The 20925-nt window shown below is 38.1% G+C and overlaps 1 protein-coding gene across 2 annotated transcripts in view; it reads right to left on the bottom strand.

Moving 5' to 3' along the window:
- GABRB2 (gamma-aminobutyric acid type A receptor subunit beta2) overlaps positions 1-20925 on the bottom strand; it is a 121871-nt gene that overhangs the window by 15566 nt on the left and 85380 nt on the right. For both annotated transcript variants that reach the window (XM_070934274.1, XM_070934275.1), the window contains exons 6-8: positions 16728-16865; positions 12104-12256; positions 3590-3834 (exon numbers count right to left, since the gene is read on the bottom strand). In XM_070934274.1, the coding sequence (XP_070790375.1) occupies positions 3590-3834; positions 12104-12256; positions 16728-16865 (536 nt within the window). The remainder of the gene's footprint in view (positions 1-3589; positions 3835-12103; positions 12257-16727; positions 16866-20925) is intronic.

Genomic DNA, 20925 nt, shown 5'->3' with positions numbered 1-20925 from the left:
ATAATAATAATAATAATAATAATAATAATAATAAAATAAGCACATACTGTTGAAATATTTCTTAAAACAAGGAAATGAATATCTTTCTATATTTGTAGACATCTATATGCTGTATGATTGCTAAACAAAGCTATTTGTTTTTTTTTAAATCATATTTTAGCCAATTTAAAGCACTTTCAACCAATGTAAAATGTCACACTGCTCCTCTGTAGTCATGTCATTTCAAGGGCTTGACAATTGGCATGCATTTATGACCAGTTGCAACATCCTACGGTTGCATGACAGTGATTTGCGATCTTTGACGGAGGGAATGGATTCAGACTTAAGGCCACATGATCTGTTTAATGCCATGTGATTTGCATAATGACTGCCATAAAAATGGTTGAAAAATAAGGTCTAATCACATAATGCCTCTGTACTGATGGCTTCAACTTATGGCTGAAATTTCGGTGCCCATCATGATTGTAAATTGAGGACTGACTGTATTCCATGAAATCCTATCAACCTAATAGAAAGCATCAACCTAATAGAAAGAAGATCTGATCTACACAGAACACTGTAATTAATTTTTAAAAAGCTGCATTCATTTTTAAGTTTGTAAAAGAGCCAGGTTCCCAATATCTACTGTTATTCTTTTAAAATTAGGCAGTTTTCATTCCATTATTTTTATACTTCTTTCTTCCATTGTTTCATTTCAGAATTTACATACTATTTTTCTACCCTGAGATCCTCACATTACTGCTTTGTTTATTATATTATTTTGTATGAATGTGATATAGAAGGCGTCTATAGGTAATTTCTCAATTTAGGGGCTTCTAGCATTTTCAAACCTCATTCAGCCATTGTTGTGCCAAAATAAAAATAATGAAAATAAGCTACATTTTGGTATGGAGTGATACAGAAATAAGTTTTTATTTTCTTTCATTTAGCCTTTTACGCTATTTTGTTTGTATTTCATGTGGCTAAGTGACATTAATAAAACATTCTAAGCCATTACAATGCTCTTGTCTTCTGTTTCCTGCTTGGTTGTCAATTAAGAACAAGTGTTGTGTTCTAAAGATCCTATGATTCTCAAAATGACTGTCATTATTATAAGCAAGAATGAGCAAAAGTATTCCCAAAGGTGCTTTTTCAAGAGGCAACTGGACTTTCTTTGTTGTTCCTTAAAGACGTTTCACTTCTCATCCAGTTCCCACGGTCAGAACGGAAGAAGCGTTTTGGATGAAAAGTGAAATGTCTTCAAGGAACAACAAAGAAAGTTCAGTTGCCTCTTGAAAAAGCACCTTTGGGATAATCATGACCTAAATGACTGAGAATCTCCATAGACATTGAGCAAAAGTATTAATCTTTTTGACTTCTGGAAAGCAGTGCCTCCAGGGGGCACCCTTTGCCAATCGAGACATTTGCTGTTTTGCCTTCTGTTGCATATTGCAGAACCCTATTTTTGCTCCTCCTCCTGCATAACTCCTCGTTTCCAACTTCCACCTGACAAAAATAATGACCAAGCCAACCACAATTTCAGAATGTTAATTAGGGCAGAAGACTATTGTCTCTCCAGCAATTGCCCCCTTGCTGTAAAATACTAGACAAAAAAACCCCTACAACTCAAACTCATTTGCAAGAACATATGGCACTCTAAACTCACTGACATTTTCAACATCCATAGTAATAAAAAGGTAGATGTAAACTGTAATTATGATTTTAATTTTTATATGTATTTTTGGGAGTCTGACTCACTGGAGGTAATAGAACTTTCTTCAGAGTTAGTATTTGTAGCATATGCTGAATATTGTGGAAAATATTTTTCAATAGGTTCAGTATTTTTAGTGAATTACATGAAATGGGCTAGACATCCAAAGAGATACAGAGCTAGGCATGAGTTATTTAAAGTTCTTCTATTAATTTCAATTTAATTCAATTTAAGGGTACCTACTTAAATCAGATCAACTGAATATTAATCCCTCCAAACTCCATGAAACTTAACTTTTTAAGTAAACATAATTATGTTGTGTAGTATATTTTAATTAACGTAATTTATCAATGTTTTCTAGATTCTTTTCTTGTGAAAAGCCACTAATGAAAGCAGTATATCACTTATAGTGAAAATTGATGAATGCTAGCATATTCTTCTTTTCCCTGCCTCTCTATACTTTAATAAAACTAAATATAGAAGCTAGATAAGGCTAGCAAGAGAGATGTCAATGCTATTTAGTCAGTCATTGTGCAGTTAAATCAAATAAAATTATCACAGCACCACTATTATAATACTGGGGCTGGAAAAGAAGAAATTAAAAAAAAAATCTAATCTGGAATTATACAATCTTCAATATATCTCTGATCTCCTTTCCTTAATTTTCATGCAAATACTTATAAAGCGTTTGGATTGAAAACATTATTTATTAATTCAAGTTTTATATACATACAATTTTACAAAAAATATATATTATCTGGATTTATTCTGTACTTCAGTGGAACTAGATTTTCACTCATATCTTTGCTATAAAAATATATTGTTAACATGCTAACCTGTAAAATAAAAAAATGAATAAACACACACACACACACACACACACACACACACACACACACACACTTGTTTTTCTCATAAGACTTCATGCAGCTCTTTAGCACTTTTAGCCATCATTTTGGATTGTAAAAGTCTTCAAACATCACCCTGAAATATGATAAAAAATTGAATGTGCAATGTATAGATCTTGGAAATCAACCTTGAGGAAAGAAAGTTCCATTAAAATGACAATGTAGGCTCCTAATGCATTAAAAGATGATTTTTCAAGATGATTCTTTGTAGATCAAATAAGTATTATTTATTTTGTAATCGGAATAAAGTCACTTTCCTACAATACTACTTTTTTTGCCTGACATCATGTAACTCGTGACCTTTTCTGTTTCGGAGTACTAACTAGAATCATGTGAATTGGATGGTTCTATTAAGAAGCAAAACTGTCAGGAGCACTTCCAAGAAATAATTTAATTCTTATTATAATTTATATGTGTGTGTGTATCTTATTTACCTACTGCAAATGGTTTTTTTAAATGTTGCTTGTACTATTGGTTATTATCTGTATTGTCTCTCTCTCTTGTAAACCACCCAAATAACAATGTAATTAGATAGCATAAAAATGGTAAACAAATTTAAATAAAATATATATTCATATGTAGGAGTTGAGCACACCAGAAGTGTGAAAAAAGGGGAAAAAACAATTCTAACTAAACAAATGTTTGCCTCGCTTTTTTTTAAAAAAAATAAACTTCAGCATGTCTTATTCATTTGATTGCTTTGAAATGGGCTTATTTGACCTCTATGTAATGAAAAGTTGTAGATCAGTTTTCATTTATATTTTCATTAGACTGGATAATCCTCCAGCTGTAAATAAGGGTACATTTTCATTGCATTGGAGCTTCTGATCATCTGGAAAACCCTATCTTAAAAGCCAAGATGTTACTCTCTTATTCCTATGTGACTTGTTTGGCAGAGGCTATTGCTTCTGAAAGGCCTGTTAGGAAGAAATGAATTATCTAATACTGCAACTGGTAGAGGACACTCTATAAACTTCCCATTTCAATTTACCTTGTTGACATCCATTCGTAATTTCTCATTGTTAGCACTGGCAGCTCTTTCTGCTGCTTTCTTCTGGCGCTGTGGTCCCCTCCCAAAAAAGATGTAGTTCACCAAGGCATACTCCAGAAGAGCCATGAATACAAAGACAAAGCAGCCCATCAGATACATGTCAATGGCTTTCACGTAGGGGATTTTGGGTAGTGTTTCTCGCAGATGGGTATTAATGGTTGTCATTGTCAGCACCGTTGTAATCCCTGCAAAACATCACAAAATTCCAATTTAGTATGCATTTATGTTTTCTCTGTTTTTCTGTGTGTATTGCATGTATGTATGTTTTTCTTGTTAATGTGCAAAGGTCATTGTAGTAGAGGGTGCAACATGGGTATATCCAGAAAATGAAAGAGGAGTAAAAAGAAGCTTCATTCCTACATTTTACTCCTGCTTTCCTTGTTGTTTGATTTTGTTATGGCGGTGCTGAGAAAATTTTAAGTATTATTAAATATGCAAACCAACATCAAGGAAATGCAGTAAAATTTTGGTTTAATGGTTCAGTTACGATGAATGAATTTACTGCCGTTTAATAGACTAGTGATTGGTAAACTGAGGATGTGTCAATTAAATTGAAGTTTTACTGCAAATGACGGCATTTATATCAATTATGCACACAAATGATGCAAATTTGGGTTTAATTGAGCTCTGTTAAAGTGCAAAGAAAGTTTCTTCTTCTGATGATTTGTTAAACAGAGATGTTACCACAGGCAGGATGGAGGCTGCTGTTTTTCCACTTCATGTTCTTTATAGTTAAGATGTTTTTATGTGTTGTTTGGTTGTCAGAAATAAAATATCTTGTTTAGAGTTTAGGAGTTTGAAATGGAGCTCCTGGATTCTTGCATTGAAAGAACAGTATGCTTAACACATATTACATTATAGTAATATTTCTTCTTATAAGCTATTAAGGCATACATAATTGGAAGATTTGGGTCTTCGGATGTATTGGAAGATGCATAACAAAAACCAATTCTAATAAAATTCAAGCGTTAATTACAAAATAAACAGAGACATATATTACTTTTAAACTACAAAACTGCAACATATATTAAAGCTGTGTAAGAAATCAGAACTTTATTAAAAACAGTTTTGTTGGGAAGACCTCACTCTAATGTTTGATTTGTGTGCAGGACAAAGTAGAGTGTTGATTTCAGGATGTTTTCTATTTCTTAAATTATTTTGAACTGAAATTAAAGGACGAGTACTGTGTGCCCCATCTCATGGTCTTGAAATAGAAATGGAATCAATAAATAACAAACATTTTTGTTTATTTTTAAATTTATAAATGGTACCTTAATCCCAAAGAACCAGCAAGGTTAAACATTAAGTGTAATAAAATAATCTAAAATTGAAATGCAGACCAAGTGAAACAAAAAAACAAATAACATTAAATACAATTTGATTTAAAATATCTAGGCAAATAAGTAGCTGAAAAAAAGTCAAAAATCCCTACAAAACAAAAGCCTGTCTATTCTGATCTGAGATATAATCTAGCTACATTTTTATCTCTCCAGAAAATAGAAGAAAGCATTAAATCTATGAATAGAGGACAAAGTCCTAGGTCAGACAAATACTTATTTACTAGTATAAGATATAAAATTTCCTCCTCATCCCTATGGGTGGTATGTGTCTTCCCCAATCTCGGGTCCTCTACCAGAGACCAAACCAGGTATTATTTTCAGATAATATGATATGGACAATGCATCCTGTAGACTGTACTAAGTATAGTTCCCATCAGTCCTGACAGATTCAAAATTACAGGAAGCATCTGTGAGATTCATTGCCTGCGTAACAAGGAGTTGTTATTCATAGGTAACAAACCTGATATATCAGCAAGACAATAATATCTAAATGTATGTTGTTGTTAGTTGCGGAGTCATGTTCGACCCATTGCAACCCCATGGACAATGTTCCTCCAGGCCTTCCTGTCCTCTACCATCCTCTGGAGTCCATTTAAGTTCACGCCTACTACTTCAGTGACTCCATCCAGCCACCTCGTTCTCTATCGTCCCTTTCTTCTTTTGCCCTCAATCTTCCCAGCATTAGGCTCTTCTCCAGTGAGTCCTTACTTCTCATTAGGTGGCCAAAGTATTTGAGTTTCATTTTCAGGATCTGGCTTCTAAAGAGCAGTCAGGGTTGATCTCCTCTAGGACTGACTGGTTTGATCGCCTTGCAGTTCAAGGGAATCGCAGGAGTCTTCTCCAGCACCATAGTTCAAAGGACTCAATTCTTTGGCGCTCAGTCTTTCTTATGGTTCAACTTTCACAGCCATACATTGCAACTGGGAAAACCATAGCCTTGACTATACACACTTTTGTTGGCAGGGTGATGTCTCTGCTTTTTAGTATGCTGTCTAGATTTGCCATAGCTTTCCTCCCCAGGAGCAAGCGTCTTTTAATTTTTTGGCTGCAATCCCCATCTGCAGTGATCTTGGAGCCCAGGAAACTAAAATCTGTCACTACCCCAATTTCTTCCCCATATATTTGCCAGGAATTTAGAGGGTCGGATGCCATGATCTTAGTTTTCTTAATGTTGAGTTTCAAGCCAACTTTTGCACTCTCCTTCTTCACCCGTAGCAAGAGGCTCTTTAGTTCCATTTTTCTTTTTGCCATTAGAGTGGTATCATATGCATATCTGAGGTTGTTGATATTTCTCCCGGCAATCTTAACTCCAACTTTTGATTCATCTAGCCCCGCCTTTCTCATGATGTGCTCTGCATATAGGTTAAATAGGCAGGGTGACAGTATACAGCCTTGCTGGACTCCTTTCCCAATTTTGAACCAATCAGTGGTTCCGTGTCCAGTTCTCACTGTTGCTTCTTGACCTGCATGTAGGTTTCTTAAGAGACAAATAAGATGGTTTGGTACTCCCATCTCTTTATGAACTTGCCACAATTTGTTGTGGTCCACACAATCAAAGGCTTTAGCATAGTCAATGAAGCAGAAGTAGATGTTTTTCTGGAACTCCCTTTCTCCCTTTCTCCATGATCCAGCATATGTTGGCAATTTGATCTCTAGTTCCTCTGCCTCTTCGAAATCCTGCCTGTATTTCTGGTAGTTCTGGATCCACATACTGCTGGAGCCTAGCTTGTAGGATTTTAAGCATAACCTTACTAGCATATGAAATGAGTACAATGGTGCGATAGTTTTAACGTTCTTTGGCACTGCCTTTCTTTGGAATTGGAATGTAAACTGACCTTTTCCAATCCTGTGGCAAGTTTTCCAAATTTGCTGGCAAATTGAGTGTAGCACTTTTACTGCATCGTCTTTTAAGATTTTGAATAGCTCAGCTGGAATACTGTTTCCTCCACTAGCTTTGTTGTTGCTCAAATTTCCTAAGGCCCATTTGATTTCACATTCTAGGATATCTGGCTCAAGGTCAGTGACCACCCCATCATGGTTATCAGGGATGTTAAGCTCGTTCTTGTATAGTTCTGTGTAATTTTGCCACCTCTTTTTAATCTCTTCTGCCTCTGTTAGGTCCCTCCCATTTTGATCCTTTATCATGCCCATCTTTGCATGAAACGTTCCCTTCATATCTCCAATTTTCTCAAAGAGATCTCTGGTCTTCCCTATTCTATTGCTTTCTTCTATTTCTTTATACTGTTCATTTAAGAATGCATTCTTATCTCTTCTAGTTATTCTCTGGAATTCTGCATTCAACTGGGTGTATTTTTCTCTTTCTTCCTTGCCTTTCGCTTCCCTTCTTTCCTCAGCTATTTGCAAAGCTTCCTCAGACAACCATTTTGCTTTCTTGTCTTTCTTTATCTTTGGGATGGTTTTAGTTGCTACCTCTTGTACAATGTTGTGAAAGTCTGTCCATAGTTCTTCAGTCACTCTGTCTATCAGATCTAATTCCTTAAATCTATTTGTCACCTCTACTGTATATTCATCAGGGATATGATTTAGTTCATACCTGAGTGGCCTAGTGCTTTTCCCTACTTTCTTCAATTTAAGTCTAAATTTTGCAATGAGAAGCTCATGATCTGAGCCACAGTCAGCTCCTGGTCTTGTTTTTACTGACTGTATAGAACTTCTCCATCTTTGACTGCAGAGCACATAGTCAATCCGATTTCTGTGTTGACCGTCTGGTGATGTGTAGAGTCGTCTCTTGGGTTGTTGGAAAAGAGTTGTTGTTTTGCTATGACTATCATATTATCTTGACAGAATTCTATCAGAATTCTAGCCCCCCTCATTTACGATCTTGTTCTGGAGGGGGGTGCGGACCTGGCGGGTATTATGGAGACCTGGTTGGGCTGGGAGGGGGGATTTCCCCTTGTTGAGATGTGCCCACCAGGCTTCCATGCATTCCATCAGCCGAGGGCTCAGGGTAGGGGCGGAGAGGTGGCGGCTATTATAAAGGAAGATCTTTGTCCGAGGGAGCCACTGTACCTCAGATAGCTGGATATGAGTTCCTCCTTGTGAAGTGGGGTCGTGGGGTGCAGATGGACTTGTTGATTGCGTACCTGGCTCCCTGCTACGTAGCGGCAGCCCTGCCCGGGCTGCTCAACGTAATAGCCGGGGGTGGCGGTGGATACTCCCAGACTTATGGTCATGGGGGATTTCAACCTGCCATCTGTTGGTGAAATGTCAGAGGCAGTCTGGGAGTTCATGGCTTCCATGATGGCCATGGACCTGACGCAGTTAGTTCAAGGCCCTACTCAAATGGGGGGACACACTCTGGATCTGATTTTTGTCTCTGGTCAGTGGTTGAATGATCTAGAAGTAGGGGAGGTAGTCATCAAGCCCTTGTCATGGTCACTCCTCCTTAGACTTCCGAGCCGCTACCCTCCGCTGCAGGGAGACCGAACCGGTTAGGTGGTTCCGTCCCAGGCGCCTGATGGATCTGGATAGATTCCTAATGGAGCTTGGGCCATTCCCTGAGGCTCTGGCTCATGACTCGACTGAAGAACTGGTGGCCGCCTGAGATAGGGCGGCCGCTGGAGCTTTGGACCGCATCGTGCCTTTGTGGCCTCTGACCCGGTGCCGATCTCAATTGGCTCCTTGGTTCTCTGAGGAGCTGAGAGAGATGAAGCGCCAGAAAAGATGCCTGGAGAGCGATTTGAGGGCCAGCTGCTCCGAATCTGACTGAACACTGGTGAGATCTCATATTAAGATCTACCTAGTGGCGATAAGAGCGGCGAAATCTAATTATTTTTCCGCTCTTATTGCATCTGCAGAGAACCACCCAGCCACCCTGTTTAGGGTGACCCGCTCCCTACTTCATCTGGGAGCGCGGGAAGACCCCTTGCAGGGAAGAGCTGACGATTTTGTGCAATACCTGCATCACAAAATCGCTCAGATTCGGGAAAGCCTGGACTCTGACTGGGTAGGTTCAGATGGGGTGACCGAGGTGGACCTTGAGAATGTTATCTGGGAGGAGTTTGACCTTGTGACTCCCAAGGACATGGACAGGATTCTGGGTAGGATTAGCGCTGCCACATGTTTATTGGACCCGTGTCCCTCCTGGTTGATGCTGGCCTCCTGGGCGGTCACACGAGACTGGCTCCAGGTGATTATTAATGCTTCTCTGAGTGAGGGTTTCTTCCCTTCCGCCCTGAAAGAGGCGGTGGTGAGGCCCCTCCTCAAGAAGCCTTCCCTGGACCCGGCTGTATTAGTGAACTATCATCCAGTCTCCAACCTTTGCTTTCTGGCGAAGGTTGTGGAGAGTGTGGTGGCGCGACAACTTTCCCAGTACCTGGATGAAGCTGTCTATCTAGATCCATACCAGTCCGGCTTCAGGCCGGCATACAGCACAGAAACGGCATTGGTCGCATTGGTTGATGATCTCTGGAGGGCTCGGGACAGGGGTTGTTCCTCTGTCCTGGTCCTATTAGACCTCTCAGCGGCTTTTGATACTATTGACCATGGTATCATGCTGCGCCGGTTGGGGGTTAGGAATGGGGGGCACCATGCTGCGGTGGTTCTCCTCCTTCCTCTCCAACCTCACGCAGTCTGTGTTGGCAGGGGGACAGAGGTCAACCTCAAGGCACCTTGTTTGTGGGGTGCCACAAGGGTCGATCCTCTCACCCCTCATGTTCAACATTTATGTGAAGCCACTGGGTGAGATCATCCATGGTTTGGGGTGAAGTTCCATTAGTACGCTGATGATACTCAACTGTACATTTCCACCCCGGACCACCCCAATGATGCCCTTGACGTGATGTTCCAGTGCCTGGTGGCCGTGCGGATCTGGATGGGGAGAAACAAGCTCAGACTCAGCCCCTCCAAGACCGAGTGGCTGTGGTTTCCGGCGTCCTGGTATAGCCAGCTGGCTCCATCACTGACTATTGGGGATGAGATCTTGACCCCCTCAGAGAGGGCTCGCAACTTGGGTGTCCTCCTGGATGCACGGCTGTCTTTAGAAGACCATATGACGGCGGTGGCCAGGGGGGCTTTTTATCAGGTTCGCCTGATTTACCAGTTGCATCCCTTTTTGGACCGGGATGCCTTGCGCACGGTCACTCATGCACTCGTCACTTTCCGTCTGGACTACTGTAATGCTCTCTACATGGGGCTCCCCTTGAAGAGCACTTGGAGGCTCCAACTGGTCCAGAATGTGGCCAACGGGTGATTATGGGAGCGACACGGCGCACCCATGTAACACCTCTCCTGCGCGAGCTGCAGTGGCTCCCAGTGGTCTTCCAGGTGCAATTCAAGGTGATGGCTACCATCTTTAAAGCACTCCATAGCTTAGGACCTGGGTACTTACGAGATTGCCTTCTGCCACCGATAGCTTCCCACCGGCCAATACGCTCCCATTCTGTCATTTTGGGGATTGTATTCCAGTGTTGCTTTTACTACTCTTTTATTGATTATGAAAGCTACTCCACTTCTTCCGAGGGATTCTTGCCCGCAGTAGTATACCTGATGGTCATCAGAATTAAATTCATCCATTCCTGTCCATTTTATTTCGCTGATTCCTAAGATGTCGTTGTTCAGCCTTGTCACCTCTTGTTTGAACGTGTCCAGCTTGCATTGATTCATGGAGCCAACATTCCAGGTTCTTATGGAGAAAAAATCTTTACAGCATCGGACTTTCCTTTCACCACTAGATGCATCCACACCTGACCATCCTTTCAGCTTTGGCCCAGTTGCTTCACTCTTTCTGGCGCTACTAATACTAGCCCTCTGCTCTTTGCCCAGTAGCATATTGAACACCTTCCGACCTGAGGGGCTCATCTTCTGGCGTCATATCTTTTTTCCTTTTGGTTCCATGGGGTTTTCATGGCAAAGACACTGGAGTGGGTTGCCATTTTCTTCTCCAGTGGATCACGTTTTGTCAGAACTCTCTGCTATGACCTGTACATCTTGGGTGGCCCTGCACGGTATAGCTCATAGCTTCATTGAGCTATGCAAGCCCCTTTGCCATGACAAGACAGAATCCATGAAGGGGATCTAAATGTATATCTCCTGGCAATTATTCTTTATAAGATTATTTTTGGCAAATTTTGTAATTTGTAGAATTTGAAACAGAAATTAGCAGGAAACAACATAATCCTATTAGTTAAGAGTATTGCTTTATGTTCATCTGATAATGACTGTAAGAGAAGGGCAATTGAATCTTACTGTATTCTTGGGTAAGGAATTCTAGAAGCTACTTTCTATTGAATCAGCATATAGGTCTAATTCAGTATTATTTATCCTGATGAGCAGCAGCACCTCAGGTTTTGGATGGATGGAAAGGAATATTTATTATATCCGCAACTCCCTTTTCAAGTTATCTGTAACCCTCACAGCAGTCAGAGCTGTTTTAAATAGGGAGAGGTTGCTTTCAGATATAAAACAAATAGACAAAGCAGACAAGGGTTTAGGGCTGGAAAGAAAAGTAGCTCAGATAGGCCAGTTCTTTAAAGTGGCATCTTATGTCTAATTCAGATCTGCTGTTTTTGCTTGGCTAATTGGTGGTTTTCTCTAAAAATAATTCTTGTTCTTTTGTCTCATAGCTGGCAGTTGAATTTGAACAGGAGTCTTTTCCAGCCTTATTACTGACATTAGTCAGATCTAGGGCTTTTTATCTGAAGTTGATGTTTCCTCCATTTTGTTTGTAATTTAAATGGTAAAATCACATGAGGAATCCAATAAAAATTTTCACATTATCAATAACATAAGCATAATACTGTAAAAGCAATCAGGATTAGAACAAAATGCAGTTTGTGTATTTCTGTGTATTTAATTTACAAGAGAACATGTTTAATTTTTCAGCTGCAATATAATTAGTCAAACATGGAATTTTAAACTGGAGTTGCAATGATACTATGTAATAATGCTGCATCACCCCAGAGCATATTTTATGTAGTCCAGATGAGTTAACATTTCAATTAAGTTACCGTAACTATTTTAGATAACTTGGAACCAATTTGCTTAAGTGCAAATGCTGGTCAACAGGAAATTTTCCACTCATACAATCATGCGATCTAAGTATATATGTTTGTATAGTTAACATATTCAATGTGAATAAATTAAAAATACCTACCTAAAGCCACTCTTGCAGCTGACGCATCATAATTAATCCAGAATGATACCCAAGACAGAATAGTGATAAGAATAGAAGGCATATAAGTCTGCAGAATGAAATAGCCAATGTTTCTCTTAAGTTTAAAACTTAGGGACAACCTGGGATAAGAACCTAGAACAAAAACAAAAAGTTTTCAAATACTGTTTGAACAAATATCATGTAAACAGACAATTCCAGACTATTATGGCTATTGAGATGAAAATGCCATTAACTTAACAAAGGAACAAAGAACTTAGGCATCTTAACTTATACTGTACCTAAAGAAAGTTTTCAAAAGGCAACACACAGATACATCAGATTTGTATATTGAGTGTGTGTCAGAACATTGCCTGCTTATCCAAATGGGTGAGATATGACAACAGTACATAGTCATAGCTTTCACAGAACACTTTTTAATAATATAGAAAAAGTGAAGACTACAATCTGTAGTGTTACATATTTGTTGATTACATGTGTAATCAACGCCCAGCATGCTTATGTTAGTTTTACAGGCTAAAATCCTTAATCTAGAACTACTTTAGTAGCTGAAAGCCTTGACTGATCAAAGCCAAGAAGTGTATCAGAGGTCAATCTTTAGGGATTCATCTGTTGATGACTATAGAATATGGACAATAATGACTTGGAATGTAAAGAAGGTGAATGAGAAAAAGCATGGATTTACAAATTAAAGGAAAGGAAGAAAAAAAATGTAAGTTTCATATTTGTAAAACTAAAAGAATGGGAAAGGATTAATAGATTTGAAAGAAATGATGACATGATATGGACTAGTTTAAATGCATACATGTGGGAAAGTGAACGTGTAGGTTTAATTATGAATACAAGGGTAGAATATACATGTTAGAAAGTATTTTGACATCCAAAATGTGTATGAGGAATAGGAATCCATAGGTTGGTGATACTTTCATGCTATACTGTAGTGAATAGTTATAATGGAAGAACGAGGATGATCACTGAAATTTAATTAATTTTAGTAAAAGTTTGAGAGAACTGGTGAAGGTCTTAAAGGTAATAAGAGGTTCTCAGTGTGAGCTGGATTATTCTTTTTGGTAAATTTATTGAGGAAAAAAATGGACATTTAAAAAAGAGAAAAAATACTTTCATGAAAGTAGAATGACTGCAGGAAAACAAAATACAGGTCCTGTTGGAAATTAAATTAAATTTTCTAAAAGCATCTATGTGAAGTGGAAGTGATGAAAATGGATGTGGAAGCTGCTCAGAACAGACTGAAAAGAATTATGCTGCCTAATGCCATAGAAGTGTGTGGAGTTATGATAATGAGAAAAGTTATGCTAAAAAGGAAAATGACTGGTGGAATGATGAAATGTTGAAAATGGAAAAAATATAAAGTAAGATTTCGGCTAAAATGAAAATGACAGAAAGGAATTGTATAATATATGCATAGAGAAAAAAGAAATCTACAAGGAACATAGATAAAGAGAGCAAAGGGAGAGAAAATACAGGTAATGTAGATGATCAGTCTGAGCCTGAAGGAGAGGTCAAACACATCATTTCTTACAAGTAAATTTTGACTGGACAAAATTGTGTGTGGGGGGAGGGGCAAATGTTTTTTGTTTGTTTGCTGGGTTAGTAAAAAAAGGTAAATAAGGAGTCTTCACCAGAGTGAATGGAATGAAAAATTAAAGTAATTAAATCATTTGGGATAAAACTAAGATGATGGAAATTTATACAAAAAGGTAATTGCATGTTGAGAACAGAACTGAAAATTGAGAAGGCTTAAGATAAGGAAATTATTAAAATATAAATTTGGTTGGTTTACTGAGTGGTTATGACTTATTTAACATAAAGGTAAATATTATATTTATGGTGTGCCTGATAATTGTAAACAAACCTGTTGCTGCTCCTATATACTATGACACTGCTCTGGTGGTGCAGTGGTTAGAATGCAGTACTGCAGGCTAACTCTGCCCACAGTCTGGAATTCGATCCTGATGGGCTGAAAGTTGATCCAGCCTTCTATTCTTCTGAGGTTGGTAAAATAAGGACCCAGATTGCGCGGGGATGAGGGGCAATATGCTGCCATTGTAAACTGCCCAGAGAATGCTGTAAAACACTATGGGCAGTATGTAAGTCTAAGTGCTATTGATATTACTATTTCTATACTAATGGAAAAATAGAAAATGAACACAAAAATTATAGGGTGATTAGTTTGTCAAGCACATCCAGGGAGAGGTTTAATAGTTTTCTAATCAAAAGAGCACAATAACGAAAATAAAAATTTTGAAAGAATAATGTGGTTGTATGCTTGGCAATGAGTTTGCAGATCAGATATTTGTTTTTCAACAGCCCTCTCCTCTCTCTCACGAGGGGTATAAAAGATATACCCACGTATATCTTTTAACACCTTACCCTGGCTTTGCCAGTCCTTCTCCTACAAAAATGAAGTTTAATTTATACTAGACAACCTATGACTGGCTGGGTTATCCTTTCAGAGGTATTTCCTTACTTAAACAGAGAAACAGAGCAAAAACTAGTGGGAATTGGAATGACTTCTGACTTCCTGGTGGCTTCTCCATTGATTTTCCTTATAGGGAGGTTGGGAAGCATGTGAAATCTCCCTCCCTCCCTTGCAATGTATGTATACCTCTGTATACAGGTAATGCCATGTCATTAGTTGAAACCCCAATGATTTGCAGTAAATGTAATTTAGAGTGTATAAAGCAACAAGGAATACAGATTTGAAAATTAAGTCAAGAATCTAGGCCTGCTAAATGAATGTCGACAGAAAACAAAAGAGAATAGCCAATAAAGAAATACATTGAAATGGTTTGGTCACATAAGAGAGTGAATGACAATCTATTTGCAAAACAGATACAGTATATGAAGTATACTGTACTTCAGTATATGAAGGAAAAGTGAATGGTTAAGAGGAAAGGGAAGACAAAGGAGGTTATGGCTGTATGAAGTTGGGGGGGGAACCTTAAAAAATCTGGGAAATTTGAATATTCTGAATGAATCAGAATATGGAAGTGGTAGAAGTCAGGATATTTTGCCAGGGTGGAAAAATATGTAAAGGTATCGTGAAAATATGGAAAGTTATTGTGAAAACTGTTTGCATAAATCAGATTTATTTATTTACTTTTTTATTCTTAACTCATGGCTTTAATTTCTTTGGTTTATTATTTTTATTTCTATTTCTTCACTTCACTTAACAGTACTTACCTTGAAAGGGGGTAAGTAGAAAGATGCATTTATTTGTGTCACACACACCCACACATGTATGCAAACACACAAGCACACACTACTAACACATGAATAACATGTGCAACAGCCATGGTTCAACACAACTGCAGGAAAGATACGATAGAAATATGCCATATTCATATCCCTATGTGCTCTGAAGTATTTTTCAGTATCAAATCTAAAGCACTGCACAGTTATAATGAATAGACACTGCATAGTCATATGAAAAAGTAAAGAAATCTGTAGGAAAACATTAAAAGGCATGGCAAGTAAAAACACAGAAATTGTATCTCATAAATTGTCTGGATCTAAACTTTCCTCGAGTCCAACTCAGGTCTCAAATGGAGTTTCTAATCCTGCTACTTCCAAAGCTTTGCGCTCTTTTCTAAGAACAAAGCACAGGCTGTATTCTACAGATTTGCAATATATAAATAATAATTATGATTTGATTTGATTGGCAAACATTATGGATTACATAAAGTAATTTCTTGTTCTGCCAAGGACTGCTTGCCAAAATAAAAAAAATAACCCAACTCAACTAGATTTAGATGTCTGAATAATAGAATAGAGGGCAGCTAATGACTACTCTATAGGGAGCCATTAAAGATTGAAAGGGGATAGTATACTTTACAATAATGAAAATGCCTGGATAAAGTTGATAGGTTTTTCTATTTAGCTTTGAGAGGAGAGTACCTCTAGAAGACAGAAAATTGTTTATTAGCTTGGATTGTTAACTGTTCTTTAGAAACTGCTGAATAAAGCATATACAGTTATTTTCTGTGGCTGTGTAGCACTATGTATCTAGTGCTACACAGCCACAGAAACTCTTCAGAACTCTAAAATATGTGAACCAAGCATAATTCTCAACATTTTAAAGCATCTGCATCTTTTGCCTCAACTGCATGGTTGCTGTCTATAGCTGTTGCATTGTCCTAGAAAAAGATTTTAAAGATTTTAAAGAGTTTTAAAGAGTTGCCAATAAATACTAGGTCCTTTCCCTGGCACATCTTTATATAACTATTAAATAATTTCAGGTTTTACTATTTACACAAGCCAACCCTATGCATGTTTACCCAGAAATAAATCTGTTGTATTCAGTAAAATTAATTCCTGGGTAAACTTGCAGAGAATTCTTCAGTCTGTGTTCTACTACATAGCTATATTCAGAGAACAACTGCTATTGTCCTTATTGGATAGAAGCTATGGAAATTTCAATCCATAACAACTGGATGTAATGTAACAGTGCACTAATTAACATGTCCAAAGTTATTTGGAAGCCCAAATTATTTTGTAAACCATGCAGTTCACCTTTGTGTGATATTAAAACAGTTTAAACAGATTTACATTGGAGAAGCTTTCCATTCTCAATGTCCTCACAAACCTGTTGAGAAAACAACTTTCTTGGTGATAAGTTTGTAATCCACTATAGAGAACTGTGGCAGTTCAATCTTTGTCACTCCTGTAACTGCATTATCACCCCCGCGCCAGTAAAATTCAATATCATCAGTTGTGTAGCCATCTGTAAAAAAAAAAAATATAGAAGCAAAGATTTAGGATATAGTTCTCTCACACCACTATAACTATAATATATTTTATTTGGAACCTTGTAAACATTTACAAAACAAAAGTTCTCTAATGCACATAACCCACATATATTTCAGTCATGCTTAATTTAAGTATCAGGCAACTGTAAGGTAGAATCCACTTAGAGATATAAATCAGAAGAAAGCTGGTAGAAACAAGGAAGTGTGCATCCTCTGTTGTGACAGGAAAGATCCATAACTTCTTGCCTTGGGATATCTGTCTACTCCAGAGGTGAAATCCAGCAGGTTCTGACAGGTTCTAGAGAACCGAAAGTGGAAATTTTGAGTAGTTCAGAGAACTGGTAGCGGAAAATTTGAACAGTTTGAAGAACTGGCAAATACCACCTCTGGCTGGCCCCAGAGTGGGTTGGGAATGCAGATTTTGCAATACCTTTCCCCAGGAGTGGAGAGGGAATGGGGATTTTGCAGAATCCTTCCCCTGCCATGCCCACAAAGCCACGCCCACAAAGCCATACCATGTCCACAAAGCCACGCCCACAGAACAGGTAGTAAAAAAAAAATTGGATTTCACCATTGGTCTACTCTCATGACTGGTTGTATTTTTCTTGAGGTAGGAGAGCCAGGCATCCTATTTTGCAAAGCACAGTTCTACATTTGGAAGGCTGCCAAAGGAGCTCCCTGTATGAAAACCTCCTCTATCTCAAGGATTTCTTAGTTCAAGTCAGTATAAATTAAAGATAAAAACCATAAGGAGGAAAAATACCAGCTGAGGTCTTGAATGCTTGCCTATTAATAGGCAGAATTATTACTGAGCCCTGGTGTACAGTGGTTAGAATGCAATATTGCAGGTTACTCTGCCCACAGCCCGGAGTTTGATCCTGATGGGCTCAGAATTGACTCAGCCTTCCATTCTTCCGAGATGGATAAAATGAGGACCCAGATTTTGGGCAATATGTGACTATGTAAACCATGCAAAGAGCACTATGAGGCTGTATATATTGTAAGTCTAAGTGCTATTGCCATTGCTATGCCCAGTTACTGATAAATCAGCAGTCGGTAACAATTTAACATTACCAGAAAAGGAAGTTAGAATTATAACTTCCTTTTCTGGTAATGTTAAATTGTCCCCCACTCAACATTAAAGCACATTCATATTTTGCGTTATTCTTTTCACTGGGAATGCAGTTTTTCTGCATCATCTTTTTTTTTGCAGCTTTTATTGTCTTTTCAGTTGTTTGATCATTCATTCATTAGGAGCACAGATCTGGGAATGTGAATAGAAAATGGGTTAAAATTCTGAACTAAATAAATACATAGATTCAAATATCAATTTACCATCTGTAATGATTATGTAGAAAGTGGGTCAATCTGCCTGGGAAAGAAAAGCTAATGTGATGAGGAGCAGTCTGGGAATGCTAAATGGATGGGTTGAAAGTAACCACAACTATCTGCATTTTGTTAAATGAATATTTTGTACTAGGCCATATTCATCGTGGTAACTGTTTTATGAGGGTACCTGTATATGGCTTAATCTTTTTAGTTTTTGCTTTGGCAAATGATCACAGATGGAAAAACTGAGCAGGCCATCTTGCCCCTCATGTTGCCATGGCAACATGAGATAGTGCTTTAAGTCTGCTGGCCACGAATCTTGTCATCCTTTCCCAAACTGATACATTAGGTTGCATTTTACAATTCCTAGCCAGAATGGATGTTGGTAATGCTGTTTGGGGGTTGAGAGGAAGGTACCACATTGGCAGGAAGACCATACTTTTAAATTTAGAATTATGATTTCAAACAGAACAAAAGTTCCCCCTCAAAAGAGTTAGGAAGAACCTCACAAAACAACCACGGAAGTTGAGAAATGTTTATGGCAGGTGTGCAGGACTGGAAATGAGATATTTCCTATAGCTTCTCTGTAAATGAGAACTGACATTTACCTCTTGAAGTTTTTTTTTTCTTCCAAAAATGTGCCACGTATCTCATTACTGCTTTAGATATGATCACTACCAGGAATAATATGATACTTCACTCAATTAAACTGAGGTAGCTCTATGCTTTACTGCATTTGATCCTTCTGGTGAGTGAAAGGACTTCAGCTTCTGAAAAGGAGTTTCTCACACAGTTTGGTTGGTACACCGTCAAAAATACAGTGAATAAGGTGAGAACACAGCAAGTGACATTCAAGATTTTGTGAACATCTGATGCATTAGGGCAAGAGAATATCATTCTCTAGTTAGGAAACACACAGGAGAGATATGAGTCATGCATTCAGCAGCTGTCAGCCCCAAAGGAAAGTGTTTAAATTGAAGTATTTATATTGTTACACAAACATATTATTTAATCTCCCATACATTATAAAAAACAAGCTTAAAAAGTAATAATAAGCATACTGATTTTTTAGAAATACACGATTCTTCAGATCTGTGTTATGTAGGTAAACAAAGCAACAAAAACAGAGAGTTATGTTCGGCATAAATAGCTGTTTAGCAGCAATTTTCTGCTATTTAACTAGCTTTAATTTTCTTATTACTGTTACTGGCTTGATTCTATACTGATGATTTCTTAGTTCAGTCTTTTATATTTTATGTTTGTTTTCATTCTTGATCATGTGTTAGTCTTTGGACATTTTTTTTTTGAAACATAACCTCTGACCCACTACGGATTCCTGCTCTCATGCTTTAGTCACTGCCACCTTGCTGTGCCAAACCAGCCCAATTAGAGTCCATTTTGTCTCTAGTGCTGTCCATTAAATGAGTGAAAATAGAACCACTGTTCTCTGACCATTCTTTTTGCAAGCCATTGAAAGAGGGTCCTTAGTGCTTCTTTGAGCTTGTTTGTTTTCTTCCAGACATTTCATTACCGAAGCTAGATAATATCATTAGCACTGATGTTACCTTGCTTGGGTAATGAAAAGTCTGCAAGCTCAGAAAGGACCAAAATCCCCTTATTCAACCCTGAACTACAAATGTTTTCCTTTATTGGATGATGCTGAATTTTAGGTGCTGTTTGTCAGCTTAACCACAAGCAGCTGATGCTGGACCCTGATTGCTCTCTGCTTCCAGAAATAAAAAAACCTCAACCTGCCACTACTCTACCTGTTTGCCACCTGGATAAATTCAAACATGGCCCTGCTCTTTACCCCTGTTTCCTCTGTTTCTTCCACTGGCTCAAATTGTTTCCAAAATACCGCTGGCAGACTGTCACCCTGGCAGTGACCATATCTGAAACAACATCCACAAAATACTTGATCCTTCAAAAACAATGAATACAGCATATATATCCCAGCACCATGACAAAAATAGAAACCAGGAGAGTAGCAACAGCAATAGCACTTAGACTTATATACCACCCCATAGTACTTTACAGCACTCTCTGAGCAGTTTACAATGTCAGTATATTGCCCCCCAACAACCTGGGTCCTCATTTTACCAACCTCTGGAGGATGGAAAGCTGAGTCAACCATGAGCCAATCAGGATCAAACTCCTAGCAGTGGGCAGAGTTAGCCTGTAATACTACATTCTAACCATTGAGTCACCATGGCTCCTGCGAATTCTAGTACTGCTATAGGCATGAAAGCCAACTTTTTCTCAGCCCAAACCACTTTTACAGGATTGTCATTGTCGGAAAAATAGGAGGCGGAAGGAATATTAGCTACATTCACCACCTTACTTACTTATTTATATATATATATATCAAACTTCTAGAGGGGCTCTACTTATAAAGTAATAAGTGAAGTTTTTAGTCAGGAAATAAAGACAGATGACTCTGTAATTTAATGTGACATTTTAGTAGATTTTGCCATTTCATTTAGAAAGAAATCACTGGCAATTTTCTTTAATATTACAACTTGGCCCCTTTATGTACACTAATTCTCCCTTACTTCTATGCTTATTCTATAATCACATCTTTAAATAAGAATAACAGAAAATTATTTAAAATGATCCTTCCTTCCTCCCTCCCTCCCTCTTATTATCGATAGTAAAACTTCATGCTGATAATATTTCTTTATATTGATTATTTTTAGATCCTAATAA

The sequence above is a fragment of the Pituophis catenifer genome, unplaced genomic scaffold (genome assembly GCF_029215685.1).
Source record: "Pituophis catenifer annectens isolate HBS135680 unplaced genomic scaffold, rPitCat1.0.hap2 SCAF_2, whole genome shotgun sequence".
In the NCBI taxonomy this organism is placed as follows: Eukaryota; Metazoa; Chordata; class Lepidosauria; order Squamata; family Colubridae; genus Pituophis; species Pituophis catenifer.
This window is presented reverse-complemented; position numbering and strand designations above follow the sequence as displayed.